Raw genomic sequence first — 23,621 nt, 5'->3', positions numbered from 1 at the left:
CCTCCACCTCCTCCCCGTTAACCTTCACCCTCTGCTGGTACTTAGCAGTATTAGATGGTAGGGACGTCTCTGGGATCATCTCCCTATACCTGAGCGAAACCAGGGTCAGGCCTGTCCACTCCCCTTCCCTATCTAGGGGCAGCTCCACCCCAAGCGCTACACTAGCCACCCCGGGGCTCTTCCCTCCCGTGGGGGCTGGGGGTCTCTTGCAACACTTAGGATCGCCCTTGTAGTGTCCAATCTCCCCACATTCGTAGCACCTGACAGTTCTTGGCTGCTGACTCTTGTCAGGGTAAGTGGGCTTTGGGGAACTGGACTGAGGTGGGGTACCTACTCCTTTCCCAAACTGTCTAGTTTGTGGGCCTTGTGAGAACTCCGTCTTTTTATCTCCCCCCTCTTTCTTCTGGGGGAAACCCTGTCCGCCTTTCGGGCCATCTCCCCCGGGGCACTTGTGAGACACCCGGGTGCTAATCCAAATGTCCGCCTCCTCCGCAAGCTCACAGGGATCAGTCAGCTTGCGGTCCACCAGATGCTGGCGCAGCTCCGGAAAACACTTATCCAAGAGGTGCTCTCTCAAAAATAAATTGTACAGGCCCTCATAATCATGCACCTCGCTGCCACGCACCCAACCATCCAGAGCCATACGGGCATAGTCAAAAAAATCTACCCAGTTTTGCATGGACAGCTTATGGCTGCCACGGAACTTCTGGCGATACCTTTCAGGGTTGAGGCCAAACTTCTTAAGTAGCTCCTCCTTCATGGGGATATACTTGACTTGGTCCGTGTTGGACTTGGCCCTTCTGGCAGGTTCACCCCTAAACTTTTTGCTTTTACTGGTGACCTGGTGGTAGTGATTTTTGGTTTCTGCGCACTTTCCCTGTGTCCCAGAGTAAAGTGCGTGCGCACTCTGAGTGCATGTGGTGAGATAGGCCTGCCCTCCCACAGGAATGCATGGGGAATGTATGTGTCCCTGGTAGTTCCTGATGCGTGGGGTGTGCAGGGTCGAGTCTGGTATGTGCGGACTCGTGTCATTGAATGCTGCGCAATGATGTATGCAGCATGTATGTGTCTAGCGTGGAAGTGCCACTTCTAGACATGGCTGTGCGTGTGCTGTAAAGGTGCTGACACGCGATTGGCTGGAGCTGGCTGGTGAGCCTGGCTCCAGGAGTCTGGATGGGTCTGCCCCGGTGGTGAGTGTTGAGATCAGCATGTGTAATGTGAGGGAGTGGTGCACCTGGGTCCTGTGAATAGGGCTGGGATTTCCCCACACAATGCTGGCTCCGCCCCCTGTGGTGCGACTGATGACCCTGGCCTGTTCTCTGAATAGGGAGACGGGCTGAGCAAAACAAAGTGCTCAGGAACCAGTTGTAACTGGTTTGCCCCTTCCCGGCACCTTGAGACAAAGGAAACCTGTGTATAAAATGGGGCTGTGACCCCAAGTAAAATGTTCTCTTCCAGGATCCTGCCTGAGGGGGCTGCTGCTGTTGCTGGGCCAGAGGACCGCCACTTGGACTACCTCCCTGCCTGGAGGCCCAGTGAGCTGGCTCTGGGCCCAGCCTTGCCCCCCTGCCTACCTTCCTGAACTTTGCCAGGACTTTGTTGCTGGACCGTGCATATAGCGCTAGGAGCGCTTCCTTTGGGACCCCAGCATCGAGAAGCGCTTTTTCTGAAGAGCACCTTCATTGTGGCCCGCGGCGCGGCGCTACGATAACCTGCGAGGGAACCCCGACGTAGGGATTCCCCCGCTCCCTGCCGCGTTTTGAGGCGGGAGCCCACCCCGCATTGTGTACTTAAAAGAACGGGAGCCTACCCCTTGTTGTGCCGGCGGAAGCCTGGGTCCCAAAAGAATCACCGCCGCCGGCCCGGGAGCTTCCGTGAGAGGTCCGCGCTGCCATTGGTGGCGGCGCTCCTGAGCCTGGAGGCTCGTCTCAAGGGCCGCGCTGCCATTGGTTAAGGCGCTCTGGGCCGTGCTGCCATTGGCAGGCCAGCAACCCTGCACCTCGAGCCGGGGAGCTTCCGAGACGCGAGGCTGCGTCCGGAGTCGAGACCAGTTGGAGGTCTCCCCTGCCCCGCCGGAGTGCTACCGGTGACAACGAAGGAGAGCGGAGACGACGCGGGAGTCCCCAGAGAGCAGCCCGGTAAGTGTGAAGGGCGGGGGGACTCTGCGCATGTGTTAAGAGTGCCGGTCCCCGACCGGTCTATTTCCTTGAGCCCACGAGGCCCCGACATCGGGGGCAGTGTTCCTGAGCCCCCGGGAGGCTCCAACGTTGGCCCTATTGTTTGTAAAGAGCCTAGTCGGCTTCAAGGGGGCACATGGTTGAAAGAGCCTAGAGGGCTCCAACGTGCACCGCCCTGTGTGATTCAGAGCGCGAGTACGCTCCAACGTGGGGGACAAGTTCGGCCCTTCATTCTCCCCTCTCATTGGCACATATTAGTTCAGGAGCCAGTGCGCTCCAGTGGGTGAATATATGTTTAGAGCCCCGAGGCTCCCACAACTGCTATATTGGTTTCAGAAGGCACAGTGGTGCCCAGGCTCATTTCTCCAACTGCCCGGCACTTAGTGGGCAGCTGCAACGTTTAGGTAGTGGCCTTGGCGCTTTGCCTTGACTGCGTGCGCAGTCTTGCCCTGACTCTGCTGGACAGGGCGTCCTAGCCCCCTACGAGGCCAGTTGGCCTAGGGACTGCCACAGGTGGTGGCTAATGTGAGTTTTGCGCTATTGTTCCCAACCTACACCTCTGAATGTGTTGTGATGCATCATGTGTAATGTGTTTCTACCCCTACAGGTATTGTGATACTTAGGTGGTTATTCTCCCTAGTACAGGTGATGCTAGTGAGGTCCTGGTTCCCTGCGTGACTTTCTCCTAAGGTGGTTAGGGTTGCGTAGGTGGTACTTACCTGTTACCAGTAGTTACTGGTTGTGTGCTACATGTGTTATTTTGTGCTACAGTAATTTTATATCCTATGTTCTAAGTGCTAAGTTCTAAAAGTGCTAGTTCCTGACAGTGGACCATGTGGCTCTGTCCCCTGTACATATAATCCCTTGTAAAATTCTGCCCAGTGCCAGTTGGTACAGTGTAAATTGTGTGAATAGTATCTAATGTGTTTTGGTATAATACAAAGGCTATTTTTATATAATACCTTGTGTGGAGTTTCTTTTGTGGTGGGCCTTGGGTGTTGTTGCTGGGTGCGCGCGCATACGCTTTACACATCGCCTCCGGGATAAGCCTGACTGCTCGTGCCAAGCTACCAAGGGGGTGAGCAGGGGTTATCTTTGGCGTGTAACTCCCCAGCCCTGACTAGAGTGGTGGTTTCTGCCTGGCTTTGGCGCAGGCCCTAGCCAACCAGAACTCCCATTTCTAACAGTCCGCCTTCTCTAGGTACAAGAGGGTGTCCCTGACATTGGGAGGTATGTATCGATACAGGCCACCCCCCCAGTTGCTTTCAGGCACCCCATGGGCTGTCAGGGCCACCTCATACGCCACCAGCGACTTGGCGATGTCATCCCCCACAGTGTAACTCGCGATCACATCTTTGGGTAGATAAAACTTAGGTTCATGTAGAGCCTTCGGTACGCTGCCACCATTAGCATTTCCTGACGCACCTAACTGTAATACTCGCAGGTCCAACTCTTTAAGTTGAAGCTCGTGCGCCAGCTTCTTCTCCTCCATTGCAAATCTCCTACCTTCCCTTTCTCTCTCCCTCTCGTGGTCCATCTTGGCAAGCTCCCATCTCAATTTCCTCTCCTCCCTCCTGTCCTCATACTCTTCTGGCGACGCACTCCTCCTAGACCCTCCACTACTGCTTGCCCCGGAACGTCTCCCTGGTAGCAAGTTTTCAGTAACATCAATACGCAGTAGGTCTAGCTCCTCCTGTGCGCCCGCCTCCAGCGGTGCGCCCTGCACTTCCTGTCCCCCATCCCCTCTGGGTGGGCCTCTACCCATGCCCTCAAGGCTGCACGGAGCTCCTCTCCTTTGGCTCTCCGCACACCAGGCACCCCCATCTCCTTACCGAATTCTCTCAGTTGCCTCACTGTGTACCCTTCAAGGTTGGCTAACTGGAACTCCATTTTGACAGGTGGGGACCCAGATATCAAAGGGAAAGACACTAGGACGTAGGTAACAGTACCGGGCTAACCAGGACTCCGCACACTCGGTTTAGACAGTGGGGGGGTCAATTGATGCAGCTCACATACACAATAGGCGTCCAATTGCGGCGCCCACTGTCTCACTGGAGGGTCCTGTATAGCCACAGGTCCTGATCCCACCGCTCGCCAACAATGTAGGAACTGGGGTCACCAGTCCCCCTGGGGGTAGCTTGGCGCGAGCAGGTAGGCACCCGAAACCTTAAGTGTAAAGTGACCATAAAGCACACACATCCACTGGGGCAGGAAACGCACGCAATGACTGACACCACACCAGTGAGGTTGAGTAAAAATCAAATAGCTTTTATCTAGACCTGAATCAGGGTAATCAACAATCCCAGTATTCATCAAAGCATTTCATTAGAAATAAACCTGGCCTTTCATTAGAGCATTTCACTGGGAATAAACTTGGCATTTCATTAGAGCATTTCATTAGAGCGCTAGATATGGCATTCAATTAGAGCGCTAAACATGACATTCAATTAGAGTGCTAAACATGGCATTCAATTAGAGCACTAAGCATGGCATTCAATTAGAGCATTAAACCTGGCATGACATTAGAGCATTAAACCTCAAGGGTAACCAAGTCATTTAAGGCAGCTGTGGAGCATTAGCAAACAATATTCCCTGAGGCAAGAATCAAACATCAGAGCATTTCATTACGCAGGAATAACCATGACATTTACGGCAAGTAATCAACAGTTCCTTAGGCAAGAATGGAACATCCGAGCATTCCATTAGGTGAACGATCAGCCCTTCATATAGTAGGAGTCAAGAGGGCCTTGGGCGGATTAATCCCCGCTCCTGGGGCAAGTGGGGGCCAACAGGGCCCAACGATAGTCTCCCCCGGGGGAGGTGCGAACTCGGGGCCTCTCTCCGGCCTTCCGCCCTCCTCCCCGGTGGTTACTCGAGTCTTCGGCCTCCTCGGGGCCCTTGCGGCAGTCTTCGGCCGGGCGGGGGGCTTGCTCTCCTTGGAGCCCCTCCCGCCAGCTGTGTGCGCTTCCCGGCGATGTCCGGGCTGAGCGGAGGCTTGGCAACAGGCTCTGAGGGGCTGCACAGGGAGCGAAGTGTTGTGGGGCCTCCGGCGGGTCTCAGGGCCGGCCGGTGAGCCCCGCGCTGACAGGAGGCCGGTCCCGGGCCCTCCGAGGGCTCATGGGGCCCGGGGACCGGCAGTGATGGCTGCAGTGGAGGCGCGCCCGCAGCCGCCAACAGCAGCGCGGCCTGCGGGGGCGTGGCCTCCCACACCAATCGGCAGGCGGCGCGGGCGGCGTTCAGCAGTCCGCCCCCATCACGTGATATGAGGCAACGGGCTCCAGGCCTAGCGAGGCCTACTCTGAATTCCGGCGGCCCTCTCCTTGCTGAGGACTGCCGCGGGAGCAAAAAGACTCTGGGCCCACACCGGGGGGGGGGGCGCCCCGGTCGCGATGGCAGGGCCCGCACCCTCCCCCCCGGGGCCCTGAAGAAGACGGCGGCGCTGAGTCTACTACAGCGCCTCAGGTGAGCAGGGCAGGCCACACACAATGGCGGCAAAGCAGTGCAGGGGGGCCCCAGGTGGAGTCAGGGAGCACAGGGGTGATACAGCGCTGGTACCTGGTCGATCCCCCAGCAGTTCTGTGCGAATTTATAAGGTCTTCTTCGGCGCTTGCTGGTTCCTGCGCCCTTAGGGGTTAGTTTCTTGAGGGGGGGGGTAGTTTGAGTTGGTGGCTGTAGGCAGGGGGAGTCAGTCTCTGTAGGTCTTCCCTGGGTTCCCCTCAGATCAGTGGGCTAGTTCAGAATTCCTCACGCAGCTTAGAAGGCAGCACCTAAGCCCTGTCACTCCCAGTGGTATAGGTCCCTGACTAGGCCCTACCGCCTAAGTCTCATGCGTAGGTTCCCCCAGGTCAGCGTCGCCCCAACTGACTAAAAAGTTTCCCTCCTTTCCTTATGTATGCCCAGGTCAGGTGACCACTCTAAGGCGGCAAAAGCGGACCCCGCCCTTATTCTAGAAGGTTCCAGGAGCTTCCCTAGTCTAACTATGGGGGAAAAAGGCGGGCTGGTGTGGCAACAATGTTTAGGGTCCCAGCCAGCTCCTGGCAACAAGAGTGCTACTAAAAAGACCACTCCGCAGTAGCAGGGGCCTGTGGCAGCCATGTTGGGAGGAGAGAGCACCTGCACCTTAGCATTGATTAGCAATGGGAAGGCGCTCGGAGACCTAAGGCCAACGAAAAAGAGGGTGGAAAAAATGAGGCAAGGGCAAAAACACAGGGAAAGACCACCCTAGGGCTGACAGGTCTAACACCGCCGACTTGAAAAAAGCTGTCGCCACGCCACTGTACGAATGAAAAAAAGAAAGTGCTCACCCAGCAATTAGAAGGCACTGTGTCACGCCGCAAGTAAAAGAGCCAATCTCGGTGGGTGGGGCCAAAAGCGGACAGGGTGGCAACCTTCAGTGTAATGATTGCCTCTGGTGCAATCATTAAACTGTGTTTTGCATCATCCATGACGCAAAACGATGCGCACGAATAAAAATTGCAGGCGGAGCAGCGACACGATTTCTGGAATCGTATAGATTCCAAGAAGTCCTCACATGGCGAGAGCAACGCATGCGCGCTGCTAACGCCTGGCGAGACCTAAAAAACGTGCCTTCCCCCAAAATTGAGATTGCAGACCACACCTAAGTGTGCATTTCTAACGAAGACAAAATGAACTTTACACTTTAATGTGTCAATAGAACATGGGCTATTTTTTAAGTCTGCGGACTCAATATACTGAAGATGGTACTCGTTATCCACCTCTTCTATACTGAAACCCAACAAAGGTTGCAACTTTTTTCCTCCACGGTCTCATTATCAAGATGTAGACACGCCACGTCCAATAGAGCATCATAGTCTGTGGCCTCCGTAACAAGACTGCGCACCATGAAGGGGACCCAACGCCGATCCGTGACTACCACAATTCACAATCATGTACAGAGGCAGCAGACAATCTGCACCACTATTATGTGTTGCCTCGAAGAGTAGTTTGAGAAGTTCAGGATGTGGGCAATTCTTTTCGGATTGATGGGGTCCCTCTGGGAGCCCGCCACTAATGTCTGGGGGTCAGGGTGTGCTCACCCTGCCCCTCTGACTCACATCCCCCAGTGGAGATTGCAAGAAAACATGCTCTCTGGCTGCTAATCAGAGCTTTCGGGTCTGACGACTCAGTTCTGAGAGAGAGAGGACTTGAAATGGAGCCGAAAGCTTCCTCTTACAATGGGAGGCCTTTACTCTTTTAATGTTGGTCCTTGGATTAAAACAGCCAACATATACAACGTGTTAAACCTTTGAAGCCCACCCAGCACCTTTCATTAATGCAAATATCTCAAAAACGACTAAATGGATTTACACCAAACCAATAAAACCACACTTTCTGAGTCAAATTCTTTTTCCAGGGCATAAACCAGCAAAGCGTTTTTTTGCTGTGAGGGTCTGCGGTCCAGGCCCTGCAGCCACATTTGCTGTGTGCAGCGTGGGTTAGGCAGACATGGGTGGTTGAGTTCAGGGCCTGGCCGTAGATTAAAAATGAAGCCCATCATAAAACAATGAAATTCACAGAAAACAACACAGCTAAATTGGTGTTTTGTGCACTCTGGGTTGGCGTAAGTTATGGCATGTGGTGCATACGTTGCTATATAGTGGGAGAACAAAAAGTATGAATTTACTACCAATGATCTCGACCAGCTCTTCAATCAGTATACACAGGCTCTCACACACAGCTCTTCAATCAGTATACACAGGCTCTCACACATAAAGCTCTTCAATCAGTGTACACAGGCTCTCACACACAGCTCTTCAATCACTATACACAGGCTCTCACACACAGCTCTTCAATCAGTATACACAGGCTCTCACACATAAAGCTCTTCAATCAGTATACACAGGCTCTCACACACAGCTCTTCAATCAGTATACACAGGCTCTCTCACACAGCTCTTCAATCAGCATACACAGGCTCTCACACACAGCTCTTCAATCAGTATACACAGGCTCTCACACATAAAGCTCTTCAATCAGTATACACAGGCTCTCACACACAGCTCTTCAATCAGTATACACAGGCTCTCTCACACAGCTCTTCAATCAGCATACACAGGCTCTCACACACAGCTCTTCAATCAGTATACACAGGCTCACACACACAGCTCTTCAATCAGTATACACAGGCTCCCACACAAAGCTCTTCAATCAGTATACACAGGCTCTCACACATAACGCTCTTCAATCAGTATACACAGGCTCTCACACACAGCTCTTCAATCAGTATACACAGGCTCACACACACAGCTCTTCAATCAGTATACATGCGCTTACACAGCTCTTCAATCAGTATGCACAGGCTCTCACGCACAGCTCTTCAATCAGTATACACAGGCTCACACATAAAGCTCTCCAGTCAGTATACACAGGCTCACACACACAGCTCTTCAATCAGTATACACAGGTTCTCACACACAGCTCTTCAATCAGTATACACAGGCTCTCACACACAGCTCTTAAATCAGTATACACAGGCTCTCCCACACAGCTTTTCAATCGGAATACACCGGCTCTCACACACAGCTCTTCAATCAGAATACACAGGCTCACACATAAAGCTCTTCAATCAGCATACACAGGCTCTCACGCACAGCTCTTCAATCAGTATACACAGGCTCTCCCACACAGCTCTTCAATCAGTATACACAGGCTCACACACACAGCTCTTCAATCAGTATACACAGGCTAACACATAAAGCTCTTCAATCAGCATAGACAGGCTCTCACGCACAGCTCCTCAATCAGTATACACAGGCTCACACATAAAGCTCTCCAGTCAGTATACACAGGCTCACACACACAGCTCTTCAATCAGTATACGCAGATTCTCACACAGAGTTCTTCAATCAGTATACACAGGCTCACAAATACAGCTCTTCAATCAGTATACAAAGGCTCTCACACACAGCTCTTCAATCACTATACAGAGGCTCACACATAAAGCTCTTCAATCAGTATACACAGGCTCTCACTCGCAGCTCTTCAATCGGTATACACAGGCTCACACACAAAGCTCTTACATCAGTATACACAAGCTCTCACACACAGCTCTTCAAACAGTATACACAGGCTCTCACACATAAAGCTCTTCATTTTGTATACAAAGGCTCCCACATAAAGCTCTTCAATCAGTTTACACAGCCTCACACATAAAGTTGTTCAATCAGCATACACAGGCTCTATCACACAGCTCTTCAATCCGTATAAACAGTGTCTCACGCACAGCTCTTCAATCAGTATACACAGGCTCACACATAAAGCTCTTCAATCAGTATACACAGTCACAAACATAATGCTCTTCAATCAGCATACATAGGCTCTCACACACAGCTCTTCAATTGGAATACTCAGGCTCTCACACACAGCTCTTCAATCAGTATACACAGACTCTCACACACAGCTCTTCTATTGGAATATACAGGCTCTCACACACAGCTCTTCAATTGGAATACACAGGCTCTCACACACAGCTCTTCAATCAGTATACACAGGTTCTCACACACAGCTCTTCAATCAGTATACACAGGCTCTCTCTCACACACAGCTCTTAAATCAGTATACACAGGCTCTCCCACACAGCTTTTCAATCGGAATACACCGGCTCTCACACACAGCTCTTCAATCAGTATACACAGGCTCACACATAAAGCTCTTCAATCAGCATACACAGGCTCACACACACTGCTCTTAAATCAGTATACACAGGCTCTCCCACACAGCTTTTCAATCGGAATACACCGGCTCTCACACACAGCTCTTCAATCAGTATACACAGGCTCTCACACACAGCTCTTCAATCAGTATACACAGGCTCACACATAAAGCTCTCAGTATAAACAGGCTCACACACACAGCTCTTCAATCAGTATACGCAGACTCTCACACAGCTCTTCAATCAGTATATACAGGCTCACATATGAAGGTCTTCAATCAGAATACACAGGCTCTCACACACAGCTCTTCAATCAGTATACACAGGCTCACACAAAGCTCTTCAATCAGTATACACAGACACACACAGCTCTTTAATCAGTACACACAGGCTCACACATAAAGCTCTTCAATCAGTATACACAGGCTCTCATACACAGCTCTTCAATCAGTATACACAGGCTCACACACAAAGCTCTTCAATCAGTATACACAGGCTCTCACATACAGCTCTTCAATCGGTATACACAGGCTCTCACACACAGCTCTTCAATCGGTATACTCGGGCTCTCACACACAGCTCTTCAATCAGTATACACAGGCTCGCACATGAAGTTCTTCAATTAGTATACACAGGCTCACACATGAAGTTCTTCAATTAGTATACACAGGCTCACACATGAAGCTCTTCAATCAGTATACACAGGCTCTCACACACAGCTCTTCAAATCAGTATACACAGGCTCTCACACACAGCTCTTCAATGAGTATACACAGTGCTTGAATTAGTTAAATGTACAGGCTCTCACACACAGCGCTTCAATCAGTTGAATGTACAGGCTCTCACACAGCGCTTTAATCGGTTGAATGTACAGGCTCTCACACAGCTCTTCAATCGGTTGAATGTACAGGCTCTCACACAGTGCTTCAATCGGTTGAATGTACAGGCTCTCACACAGTGCTTCAATCGGTTGAATGTACAGGCTCTCACACAGCACTTCAATGGGTTGAATACACAGGCTCTCACACAGCGCTTCAATCGGTTGTCCACACAGGCTCTCACACAGCGCTTCAATCGGTTGTCCACACAGGCTCTCACACAGTGCTTCAATCGGTTGAATGTACAGGCTCTCGCACAGCACTTCAATCGGTTGAATGTACAGGCTCTCACACAGCGCTTCTATCGGTTGAATGTACAGGCTCTCAAACAGTGTGTTGGACAGGCCACGTGAAGGGCTTGCTCCCTCCCCGCATGACAGGGCCCGAGCCCCGGCCCTCCAGGTGTTACCCACAGAAACAACCCGCACCCCGTCCCCAGACGGGACTCCTGCCCCCGGACCTCTCTGTATCATGGGGCCGAACCACTACCGGCTCTCTCGCCCGGCCCGGCCGCCATCTTGGACACTGCACCACGAGGCCGCGTGGCCTCAGCTCGACCCTAACCCTGGGCCTGGCCAGGCCCCGACATCCCGGCACCACCATCCCCCCAGGAGGTGAACGGACCACTTGGCAGGTCGATGGGAGAAAGAAGTGTCGATGGCTCTCCCCCGCCAGGTGCCGCTCGCCCCCCAGCTCCTCCGGGCGCTGGCTCCACCCCCCTGCTGGGTGTCTGGACTCCCTCATCCCGGACCTCCCGACCGCCAAGTGCGAGGGTCCGGACATCAAAGGGCGCCAGACCTATAACTGGGGCAGCTCCAGAGCAGGAGGGCAGTTGTATCCTGGAGTCGAGAGACACCGTGAAGAACTCATCCCTGACGGACTACTGGCGCTGCCGTAGCCCTGCCTTGCGAACTATCGTCCTGCCTGCTGGCGCTGCCGCGGCCTTCTGTACCCTCCATCCTCGTTGGGACCTGCTGGCGCTGCCGCGGACCGTTGTAACTACCACCTTCACTGGGACCTGCTGGCGCTGCCGCGGACCGTTGTAACTACCACCTTCACTGGGACCTGCTGGCGCTGCCGCGGACCGTTGTAACTACCGCCTTCACTGGGACCTGCTGGCGCTGCCGCGGACCGTTGTAACGACCACCTTCACCGGGACCTGCTGGCGCCGCCGCGGCCCGTCCATCTAGAACGCCGAGCTCGAGGATTGTGAGCTATTCATCATACCATCTCCGCTACCAGATTGGTAACAAGACTGTCCCGCTACCCCCTTTCCCAACCAAGAGACTAGAATCGACTGGTGAACCAGGTCTTGGCGGGGCTCGAGGAGTTCAGCGCCGCCTACCTGGACGATATCGCTGTGTACAGCCGCCACTGGTCCGACCACCTCCACCACCTCCGAGAGGTCCTGCAGGCCCTCCAACGGGCCGGCCTCACCATCAAGGCCAGCAAGTGCCAAATTGGTCAGGGGTCCGTGACCTATCTCGGACACCAGGTGGGAAGCGGTCTGGTGGCCCCTCTGCAACTCAAAATCGCTGCCATCCAGTCCTGGCAGCCTCCAGTCACGCAGACCGAGGTCCGAGCCTTCTTGGGGCTCACCGGCTACTACCGGCGGTTCGTGAGGGACTATGGCAGCATTGTGGGGCCCCTCACGGGACTCACATCCAAAAACCACCCGAAGAAGGTCAACTGGACCCCAGACTGTCAAGCGGCCTTCGAGAAGCTGAAGGCCGCCATGTGCACTGCCCCTGTGCTCCAGGCCCCCGACTACAGTCGGGAATTCATCGTACAAACAGATGCCTCCGACCATGGCATCGGGGCGGTCCTCTCCCAGCTGAACTCCGAGGGACTTGACCAACCGGTGGCCTTCATCAGCAGACGCCTCCTGGCCCGAGAACAGCGCTGGAGCACCATCGAGAGGGAGGCCTTCGCAGTGGTGTGGGCCCTCAAAAAGCTCCGGCCCTATCTCTTCGGTACCCACTTCCGGGTGCAAACAGATCATCGACCCCTGCAGTGGCTAATGCAGATGCGGGGGGAAAACCCCAAACTATTGCGTTGGTCCATCTCCCTGCAGGGGATGGACTTCACTGTGGAACATCGACCGGGCCAAGACCACGCCAACGCAGATGGCCTGTCACGCTTTTTCCGCCTCGACGAGGAGAGTCCCCAAGAGAATGGGTGACTCTCCCCGCCTTCAGCTGGGGGGGACGCATGTTGGACAGGCCACGTGAAGGGCTTGCTCCCTCCCCGCATGACATGGCCCGAGCCCCGGCCCTCCAGGTGTTACCCACAGAAACAACCCGCACCCCGTCCCCAGACGGGACTCCTGCCCCCGGACCTCTCTGTATCATGGGGCCGAACCACTACCGGCTCCCTCGCCCGGCCCGGCCGCCATCTTGGACACTGCACCACGAGGCCGCATGGCCTCAGCTCGACCCTAACCCTGGGCCTGGCCAGGCCCCGACATCCCGGCACCACCATCCCCCCAGGAGGTGAACGGACCACTTGGCAGGTCGATGGGAGAAAGAAGTGTCGATGGCTCTCCCCCGCCAGGTGCCGCTCGCCCCCCAGCTCCCCCGGGCGCTGGCTCCACCCCCCTGCTGGGTGTCTGGACTCCCTCATCCCGGACCTCCCGACCGCCAAGTGCGAGGGTCCGGACATCAAAGGGCGCCAGACCTATAACTGGGGCAGCTCCAGAGCAGGAGGGCAGTTGTATCCTGGAGTCGAGAGACACCGTGAAGAACTCATCCCTGACGGACTACTGGCGCTGCCGTAGCCCTGCCTTGCGAACTATCGTCCTGCCTGCTGGCGCTGCCGCGGCCTTCTGCACCCTCCATCCTCGTTGGGACCTGCTGGCGCTGCCGCGGACCGTTGTAACTACCACCTTCACTGGGACCTGCTGGCGCTGCCGCGGACCGTTGTAACTACCACCTTCACTGGGACCTGCTGGCGCTGCCGCGGACCGTTGTAACTACCACCTTCACTGGGACCTGCTGGCACTGCCGCGGACCGTTGTAACTACCGCCTTCACTGGGACCTGCTGGCGCTGCCGCGGACCGTTGTAACGACCACCTTCACCGGGACCTGCTGGCGCCGCCGCGGCCCGTCCATCTAGAACGCCGAGCTCGAGGATTGTGAGCTATTCATCATACCATCTCCGCTACCAGATTGGTAACAAGACTGTCCCGCTACCCCCTTTCCCAACCAAGAGACTAGAATCGAGGGGACCCCTGAGTCCTGACCTCCTTGTACCATTCTATCGTACCTAAAGATTGCTTATAAAGAACGTCAAAACCTTATCCTTGTGTGGTGTACCTCTGTGGGGGGGAAGTTATTCGTCTGTACGATCGCTGGAGACGGCTCTCCCCGGAGACCTCTCCCCTTGTCCTCGGCCGACCCTCCCAGTCCGTCTAACACAGTGCTTCAATCGGTTGTCCACACAGGCTCTCACACGTGCTTCAATCGGTTGAATGTACAGGCTCTCACACAGTGCTTCAATCGGTTGAATGTACAGGCTCTCACACAGCGCTTCAATCGGTTGTCCACACAGGCTCTCACACAGTGCTTCAATCGGTTGAATGGACAAGCTCTCACACAGCACTTCAATGGGTTGAATACACAGGCCTTCACACACAGCACTTCAGTCAGATGAATGCACAAGCTCTCACACAAAGCGCTTCAGTCAGTGGAATGCACAAGCTCTCACACAAAGCGCTTCAGTCAGTGGAATGCACAAGCTCTCACACAAAGCGCTGCAGTCAGGTGAATGCACAAGCTCTCACACAAAGCGCTTCAGTCAGTGGAATGCACAAGCTCTCACACAAAGCGCTTCAGTCAGTGGAATGCATAGGCTCTCCCACACTACTTTAATCAGTTTAAGGCAGACTCTCACGGATAGCGCTTCAATCAGTTGGTGTCACTGGCTTGCACACACAGCACTTCTCACAAGGCTTGGATTCGAAACTAGAACTTGAAGTAGGTACTGGCATTCAGGCCAAAATATAAACAAACAAGTGACCACACAGGGAGCCTATTTCTCCTATAAGGACGGTAATCAGTAACTCTATAGTATGACTTCAGGACGGTGCCAGGAGTAACCAATCCAGGAAGAGAACCTGCAAATCATGGTGACCATTTCAAATTCAAGCTACACATATGTGTGAGTTACTCTTGTAAAGTCAGTCTGCATTTCTAATGATTCACACTTGGAGCAAGAAAGCATCTCTGTGGGCCTGGTCCTTCGGCTGGTCACTCCCCCCTTAACATATTCTTAGGGGCTAGGAAGCATCTCTCTGTGGGCCTGGTCCTTCGGCTGGTCACTCCCCCCTTATCATATTCTTGGGGACTAGAAAGCATCTCTGTGTGGGCCTGGTCCTTCGGCCGGTCACTCCCCCCTTAACATATTCTTAGGGGCTAGGAAGCATCTCTCTGTGGGCCTGGTCCTTTGGCTGGTCACTCCCCCCGTAACATATTCTTGGGGGCTAGGAAGCATCTCTGTGGGCCTGGTCCTTCGGCCGGTCACTCCCCCCTTAACATATTCTTAGGGGCTAGGAAGCATCTCTGTGTGGGCCTGGTCCTTCGGCCGGTCACTCCCCCCTTAACATATTCTTAGGGGCTAGGAAGCATCTCTGTGGGCCTGGTCCTTCGGCTGGTCACTCCCCCTTAACATATTCTTGGGGGCTAGGAAGCATCTCTGTGGGCCTGGTCCTTCGGCCGGTCACTCCCCCCTTAACATATTCTTAGGGGCTAGGAAGCATCTCTGTGTGGGCCTGGTCCTTCGGCCGGTCACTCCCCCCTTAACATATTCTTGGGGGCTAGGAAGCATCTCTGTGGGCCTGGTCCTTCGGCTGGTCACTCCCCCCTTAACATATTCTTGGGAGCTAAGAAGCATCTCTGTGGGCCTGGTCCTTCGGCCGGTCACTCCCCCCTTAACATATTCTTAGGGGCTAGGAAGCATCTCTGTGTGGGCCTGGTCCTTCGGCCGGTCACTCCCCCCTTAACATATTCTTGGGGGCTAGGAAGCATCTCTGTGTGGGCCTGGTCCTTCGGCCGGTCACTCCCCCCTTAACATATTCTTAGGGGCTAGGAAGCATCTCTGTGTGGGCCTGGTCCTTCGGCCGGTCACTCCCCCCTTAACATATTCTTGGGGGCTAGGAAGCATCTCTGTGTGGGCCTGGTCCTTCGGCCGGTCACTCCCCCCTTAACATATTCTTAGGGGCTAGGAAGCATCTCTGTGTGGGCCTGGTCCTTCGGCCAGTCACTCCCCCCTTAACATATTCTTGGGGGCTAGGAAGCATCTCTGTGTGGGCCTGGTCCTTCGGCCGGTCACTCCCACCTTAACATATTCTTAGGGGCTAGGAAGCATCTCTGTGTGGGCCTGGTCCTTCGGCCGGTCACTCCCCCCTTAACATATTCTTGGGGGCTAGGAAGCATCTCTGTGTGGGCCTGGTCCTTCGGCCGGTCACTCCCCCCTTAACATATTCTTGGGGGCTAGGAAGCATCTCTGTGTGGGCCTGGTCCTTCGGCCGGTCACTCCCCCCTTAACATATTCTTGGGGGCTAGAAAGCATCTCTGTGTGGGCCTGGTCCTTCGGCCTGTCACTCCCCCCTTAACATATTCTTGGGGGCTAGGAAGCATCTCTGTGTGGGCCTGGTCCTTCGGCCGGTCACTCCCCCCTTAACATATTCTTAGGGGCTAGGAAGCATCTCTGTTTGGGCCTGGTCCTTCGGCCGGTCACTCCCCCTTCACATATTCTTGGGGGCTAGGAAGCATCTCTGTGTGGGCCTGGTCCTTCGGACGGTCACTCCCCCCTTAACATATTCTTAGGGGCTAGGAAGCATCTCTGTGTGGGCCTGGTCCTTCGGCCGGTCACTCCCCCCTTAACATATTCTTGGGGGCTAGGAAGCATCTCTGTGTGGGCCTGGTCCTTCGGCCAGTCACTCCCCCCTTAACATATTCTTAGGGGCTAGGAAGCATCTCTGTGTGGGCCTGGTCCTTCGGCCGGTCACTCCCCCCTTAACATATTCTTGGGGGCTAGGAAGCATCTCTGTGTGGGCCTGGTCCTTCGGCTGGTCACTCCCCCCTTAACATATTCTTGGGGGCTAGGAAGCATCTCTGTGTGGGCCTGGTCCTTCGGCTGGTCACTCCCCCCTTAACATATTCTTGGGGGCTAGGAAGCATCTCTGTGTGGGCCTGGTCCTTCGGCTGGTCACTCCCCCCTTAACATATTCTTGGGGGCTAGGAAGCATCTCTGTGTGGGCCTGGTCCTTCGGCTGGTCACTCCCCCCTTAACATATTCTTAGGGGCTAGGAAGCATCTCTGTGGGCCTGGTCCTTCGGCTGGTCAATCCCCCCTTAACATATTCTTGGGGGCTAGGAAGCATCTCTGTGTGGGCCTGGTCCTTCGGCTGGTCACTCCCCCCTTAACATATTGTTAGGGGCTAGGAAGCATCTCTGTGGGCCTGGTCCTTCGGCTGGTCACTCCCCCCTTAACATATTCTTGGGAGCTAGGAAGCATCTCTGTGGGCCTGGTCCTTCGGCCGGTCACTCCCCCCTTAACATATTCTTGGGGGCTAGGAAGCATCTCTGTGTGGGCCTGGTCCTTCGGCCGGACACTCCCCCCTTAACATATTCTTGGGGGCTAGGAAGCATCTCTGTGGGCCTGGTCCTTCGGCTGGTCACTCCCGCCATAACATATTCTTAGGGGCTAGGAAGCATCTCTGTGTGGGCCTGGTCCTTCGGCTGTTCACTCCCCCCTTATCATATTCTTAGGGGCTAGGAAGCATCTCTGTGGGCCTGGTCCTTCTGATCATCCCCCACGCCCCCCAACATATTCTTGGGAGCTAGGAGGCTTGTAAACACAAAGGGTACCTCACTCAGGGTCTCTACACCAAAATACCTGTTGTGAAGCTGGTTCTTTACGATGCACCATAGTAAATAAATATATAATCAGGTAAGTAAGTACACCCAACGCGCTCTACACACCTGGGGATTGGTCGTCGCCATGTCTTGTCTCAGAGTCTGCGCCTTCTCCGAAGGGGTTCAGACCTTCCTTCTCTTTCGCTCTTAACGAAAACACATGTGTGGCGATCACAGGGCCTGTGTTTAAAGGGAAAAGAAATGTATGTTACGCTGCAGCCTCTCATGACACCAACAAACACAGGAGATGTCAGGACATGGGAGGATGTAGGGAGAAGCTCCTTGGCTTGAAGCCCGCCATGGTGACTCTGCGTCAGCCTCTGCTGTGTTCACTGTAGGACATTGCTGCTGCTGCAGGAGTGGAGAAGCAGAAGGGTCAACACAATTAGGATCTACCTCCAGACCCAGTTCAGTTTGAACGGCTGAATGCCTTCATCTTTGAGGGGGTCATTGCCTGCAGTATGCCCAGCTGGGCTTCATCGAGCTTCGCAGAGTGGGGCTTACAGCAGTGCTATATTTGGTTAGGAACGGGAGAAGGGAGCCTTCCAACAGCAACCTCAGGTGTACCTTGCTGTGCTCCAACCCCACCACCCGGTGGCCTCTATTAAACCCCTGCTTTTTAGATCGAGCCTAGCGCAGCACGCATTCGTTGCCCTATGGGAGGCTTCTTGTGAGCACTCCAAACTTCCCCGAAACTTCTTCGTGTGGGTTTGACAACTCCCACACATTCTATTGGCCTTTGCGTGTGGCTTTCAATAATGAAAGCACGTAAATGGCCAAAGGCGGGTGCATGTCCCACCTCTTCTCTAAAGTTTCACTCCCACGGCATTTTGCTCTCAGAAGCGAGCAGCGGCGTGCAGGGTGCCAGCTGCATTCCTGGTCGTGGATCAAGTTACTAATTGAACAGAACGCGTCAACATGCTTTTTTTTCAAATGCTTGTAGTGAATTGAGGCCCAGACGCAGCTCTCACTCGCCTGTCTTGAGGAATTACTTAGGAGATCAGCTGTCTCGTTCACTGGCAGAAAGAATGACACATACATCTTCTGCCTTGTCTGGCTCCGTGTTATTGTTACGGTGGATGTAGCTGGTTTTAATTAAAAAATTTTATTATGCACGGCACCCGGGCACCGCACAGCAGCATCACTACTTGCCTTTCTTTTTCTGTTTAATGTAAGTTAAAGCAATGTGCATCATGACACAGCATGCGCACCTTTCTTAATTTCAGCACGGTGCATGCAGCCTCTTTTTGTAATTATGCACGGCACCCATGCGCCTCACAGCAGCGTGACTACTTGCAGTTCAATCTCTGTGTAATTTCAGTTACCAGGAATGTGCTTCATGACATATCGTGCACACCTTTCTTTATTTCAGCATGGCGCACGCAGTCCATTCTACCTCTACCCACTGCCACAAATTTACAGCACGCCACCCACATCCTCTTTCAACTCTCCCCACCGCCACAAATCCACAGAATGCCACCCGCAGACTCTTTAACTTCTCTCCACCACCACAAATCCCCAGCATGCCGCCCGCAGCCTCTTCCACCTCTCCCCACGTAACAAACCCCCAGCATTCCACCCGCAGCCTCTTCCACCTCTCCACACCACCACAAATCCCCAGCATGCCACCCGCTGCCTCTTCCACCTCTCCCCACGTAACAAATCCCCAGCATTCCACCCGCAGCCTCTTCCACCTCTCCACACCACCACAAATCCCCAGCATGCCACCCGCTGCCTCTTCCACCTCTCCCCACGTAACAAATCCCCAGCATTCCACCCGCAGCCTCTTCCACCTCTCCACACCACCACAAATCCTCAGCACACCACCCGCAGCCTTTTTCACTTCGCTCCACTGCCACAAATGCCCAGCACGCCACCCGCAGCCTCTTCCCCCTTTCCACACCACCACAAATCCCCAGCACACCACCCGCAGCCCTTTTCACCTCGCTCCACCACCACAAATCCCCAGCACTCCACTCGCAGCTTATTCCACCTCTCCCCACCGCCACTAATTTACAGCACGGCACCTGCAGCCTCTTCCACCTCTCCCCGGTGCCACAAATCCCACACACCACCCGCTGCCTCTTCCACCTCTCCCCACCTCCACAAAACCCCGGCACGCCACCCGCAGCCTCTTTCACATCTCTGCACTACCAAAGATCCCCCAGCAAGCAGGCAGGCCACAAACAGAGCAGGATTTGCTGGAGGGTGCAGGGTAGAGCCGGGACCGCTCTGTAGGCTTCTTTGGCAACTACCACACTTGGCTATTACAACCAAATGGCCGTATTTATTCCTACGATTTATATACATGCCTTCCAGCTGTGTGTGAAGCAGTCACTACCTGATGTCCAGTGCGACCAACCCTTCTCCCGGGGCCCCGTGTAATCTAATGCAGATTGTTAAAACACGGAGTACATTTGCCGTCTCCAAACGCTGGTAAGTTATTTGCGAGAACAAAAGTCCTCTACATTCTCCCATACATTTCCTGAGTGCTGCATAGAGCAGTCCAGGCAGAACAAGCTCTGCACAATTCTTTCTTTTCTTCTTTTTTTTTATGTGTTTCTAAAACAATAAATACCATTGTGGCAATCATCATGATGTCCTACATGACTTAATGTTGCAGTTAATGTGGGCTTTTCTTCCTTGTATAACTGCGGCAAAGGGCCTGAAATTAACCCAGAAATCAAATTGCCTAAACACTTCTAAGGTCCCAAAGGAGAGACCTATTGGCATTGCCAATGCTTGTTCTGACTTATCTCTGGCTCTGTGTATCTATGAGGGATTATGAGGCAGAGGTGGGAGTTACATCACCCTGCTTCGGAAGTTGGGGCGGGGGCTGCGGCAGCTTCTTGGGGCAAGATCGTTTTGTGAGAGGACTCAGAGGAGTTTACATAAACCAGGGAGTAATGCAGGCCACTGTGAGTCCTCGGAAGGAATGGGGTGCCTTCTTCTCCCCTTCTTCTCTGCTTCAGCCAAATACAGGTAATGCTCAGCTTTCAGCTGGACTGATCCTTCAAGGGGGGTATTGAAAGGTTTTGAATGAGGAACCTAATGAACCCCTTATTAAACACAGAGGTCATGACTTTTTCAATTTTAAACGAAGTAGCTTCAGTTCACACTTTGGGCCTCATGTATTTCAGACCATGAACCCAGAAGTCATTAAAAGTTGCCCTAATGTCAGCCAACTAATGTCATAGTATTTCTGGATTTCCTCAAAGATTATCTTCATACTAATTGTTTTACACATAAAGAAGGCAGAATACGAGGGTTTGTTAGGATGACAAAGCAGGGCGACAAACCCTACAATATCAGCACATGTGCCCTCGCCTTGGTGTCACTGTCACAGCTCAAGACATACATCAGCGCGCTCATTGGGGAGGTGAGAGCGCGTCTATCATCCATAGGGGTGCAGGTGGAGAGGTGAGAGCACCTCTATCATCCATAGGGGTGCAGGTGCAGAGGCGAGAGCGCCTCTATCATCCATAGGGGTGCAGGTGCAGAGGCGAGAGCGCCTCTATCATCCATAGGGGTGCAGGTGGAGAGGTGAGAGCACCTCTATCATCCATAGGGGTGCAGGTGCAGAGGCGAGAGCGCCTCTATCATCCATAGGGGTGCAGGTTGTTGGACAGGCCACACAGAGGGCTGGCTCCCCCCCCGCACGACAGGGCCCGAGCTCCGGCCCACCCGGCATACCCCCGTGACAAGCCCCTGTACTCCGTCTCCCGACGGACCCTCTGTCCTCGGACCCCTACTCATCACGGGGTCCAGCCCCACCGGCTTCCCCGGCCAGGTCAAGCCGCCATCTTGGGCCCTGCACCACGCGGCCGCGTGGCCTCACCCCGACCCTAACCCCGGGCCTGGCCGGCCCGACATCCCGGCACCACCATCCACCCAGGAGGTGAGCGGACCACTTGGCAGGTCAATGGGAGAACGAAGCGTCAAGAGCTCTTCCCCCGCCAGGTGCCGATCGCCTCCAGCAGCCCCCAGGCGCTGGCTCCACCCCCTGCTGGGTGTCTGGACACCTTCATCCCGGACCCTCCGACCTCCAAGTGCGAGGGTCCGGACATCAAAGGGCACCAGCCCTATAACTAAGACAGCTCCGGAGCAGGAAGGCAGTTGTATCCTGGAGTCGAGAGACACCGAGTGAACTCAACCCTGACGGTCTACTGGCGCTGCCGTAGCCCGCTCTTGTGAACCATCGTCCTGCCTGCTGGCGCTGCCGCGGCCTTCTGCTACCTTCATCTTCCTGGGACCTGCTGGCGCTGCCGCGGCCCGTTGTAACGACCATCCTCACCGGGACCTGCTGGCGCTGCCGCGGACCGTCATCTTCCTGGGACCTGCTGGCGCTGCCGCGGCCCGTTGTAACGACCATCCTCACCGGGACCTGCTGGCGCTGCCGCGGACCGTACATCTTCCGGGGACCTGCTGGCGCTGCCGCGGCCCGTTGTATCAACCATCCTTACCGGGACCTGCTGGCGCTGCCGCGGACCGTACCACCTAAACACCAAGCTCGAGGATTGTGAGCTCATCATCATCTCATCCGAACTACCTGATTGGTAAATAGACTGACCCGCTACCCCCTTCCCTACCTTACGAGACTCTAAATCGAGGGGACCCCGGCGTCCAGACCTCCTTGTACCATTCTACCGTATCATAACTAAGTACCTATAAAGAACACTGAACCTTATCCGTGTGTGATTCCTGTCTGTGGGGGGGAAGTTACTTGTCTGTACGATCGCTGGAGACGGCTCTCCCCGGAGACCTCTCCCCCTGACCCCGGCCGGCCCTCCCGGTCCGTCTACCTTTTCTAACATTGGTGGCCAGCGGCGCGATCCGAATCAACGCGTAAGCGTACAGAGAGTAGCTCACCCCACGACAAAAACACGATGTCGACCAAAGATAGCAGCTCCACCGAGAAATTCCAAATGGAGAAATTAGAAGAATACAACCACCGCGAACTGAGACAATTTTGCATAGAACTTGGCATTGCTACCACCGGCCTGAGTACCAAGGATGATCTAAAGCGCGCTCTGGAGTCATGGACAGAAACGGGGGTCACAGGACCCTCCGACCAAAGCAGCGTCACCCCAGACCAAACCAGCACCACACCAGAGGGGAACGCCACGGCTCCCGAGGAGCGGGGAACGGGCCTTCCGCAAGAGGAGATCCGAGAAAGAGACAGAGTCAGATTACACGAGTTGGAGATGGCACGACTCAAGATGGATGGGGAACTCAAGTTAGCTGAACAGAAACTTAACCTCGAGCATATGCGGCTTCGAGAGGAACGAGAAGAGAAGCAGAGACAGAGAGAGCTGGAAGAGAAAAAAATAACGCTCGAGCACGAGCGCCGACTAGCGGAAATAGAACTGCGCAAACAGAATAAGGAACTGGGGGTGCCTGAGCGACCACACACCCCGGGGCCAAGTGAGAAAAAAGTTCACATCCCCAAGGATGTTGTCCGCGAATATGTCCGAGAAGACGACATACAACAGTGGTTTAAAGCCTATGAGATCGCAATGACCTCCCACCGAATCGACCGGAGTGATTGGGGAGCCGGACTTTGGGGGAGATTTATCAACGAGGGTCGCGATGCCCTGCTGCAGCTCCCCGATCACCAAATGTCGTCCTACGACCACATGAAGGCTGCCCTCCTCACCCGCTACGGCCTCACGCCCGAGATGTACCGCCAGAGGTTCAGAGATTGCACCAGGATCCCAGGTACAACGTGGGTAGAATACGTGAACTATTTCAGCCGGGCATTCGAAGGGTGGATCAAGGGAAGTCAGGTCACCACTTACGAACAACTCTTCAACCTTATGGTATGGGAGCACCTGTCAAACAACTGTTTCGTCGAGCTCCGGCAGCACCTACTCGACAGTAAGCTGACCGACCCCCGGCAGCTCGCCGCCGAAGCTGACCGGTGGGAAAGCACCCGAGTGGGCCGGAGAGGGCCCCACGACCAGAACAGAGGCAACCAA

General features: G+C 54.3%; 1 protein-coding gene across 3 annotated transcripts in view; it reads right to left on the bottom strand.

The window, feature by feature from the left end:
- Window positions 1–23,621, bottom strand: part of LOC146813537 (uncharacterized) — a 469,352-nt gene that overhangs the window by 223,174 nt on the left and 222,557 nt on the right. For 2 of the 3 annotated variants that reach the window (XM_085620297.1, XM_085620296.1), the window contains exon 4: window positions 17,710–17,823. The exons of the other annotated variant lie outside the window; for it this stretch is intronic. In XM_085620297.1, coding sequence (XP_085476423.1) covers window positions 17,710–17,823 — 114 coding nt within the window. The remainder of the gene's footprint in view (window positions 1–17,709; window positions 17,824–23,621) is intronic. 3 annotated transcript variants of the gene reach the window in all.

This window comes from Triturus cristatus, chromosome 7 (genome assembly GCF_964204655.1).
Source record: "Triturus cristatus chromosome 7, aTriCri1.1, whole genome shotgun sequence".
Lineage (NCBI taxonomy): Eukaryota > Metazoa > Chordata > Amphibia > Caudata > Salamandridae > Triturus > Triturus cristatus.
Note: the sequence above shows the minus strand (reverse complement) of the source record. Positions and strands in the feature narration are given on the sequence as shown.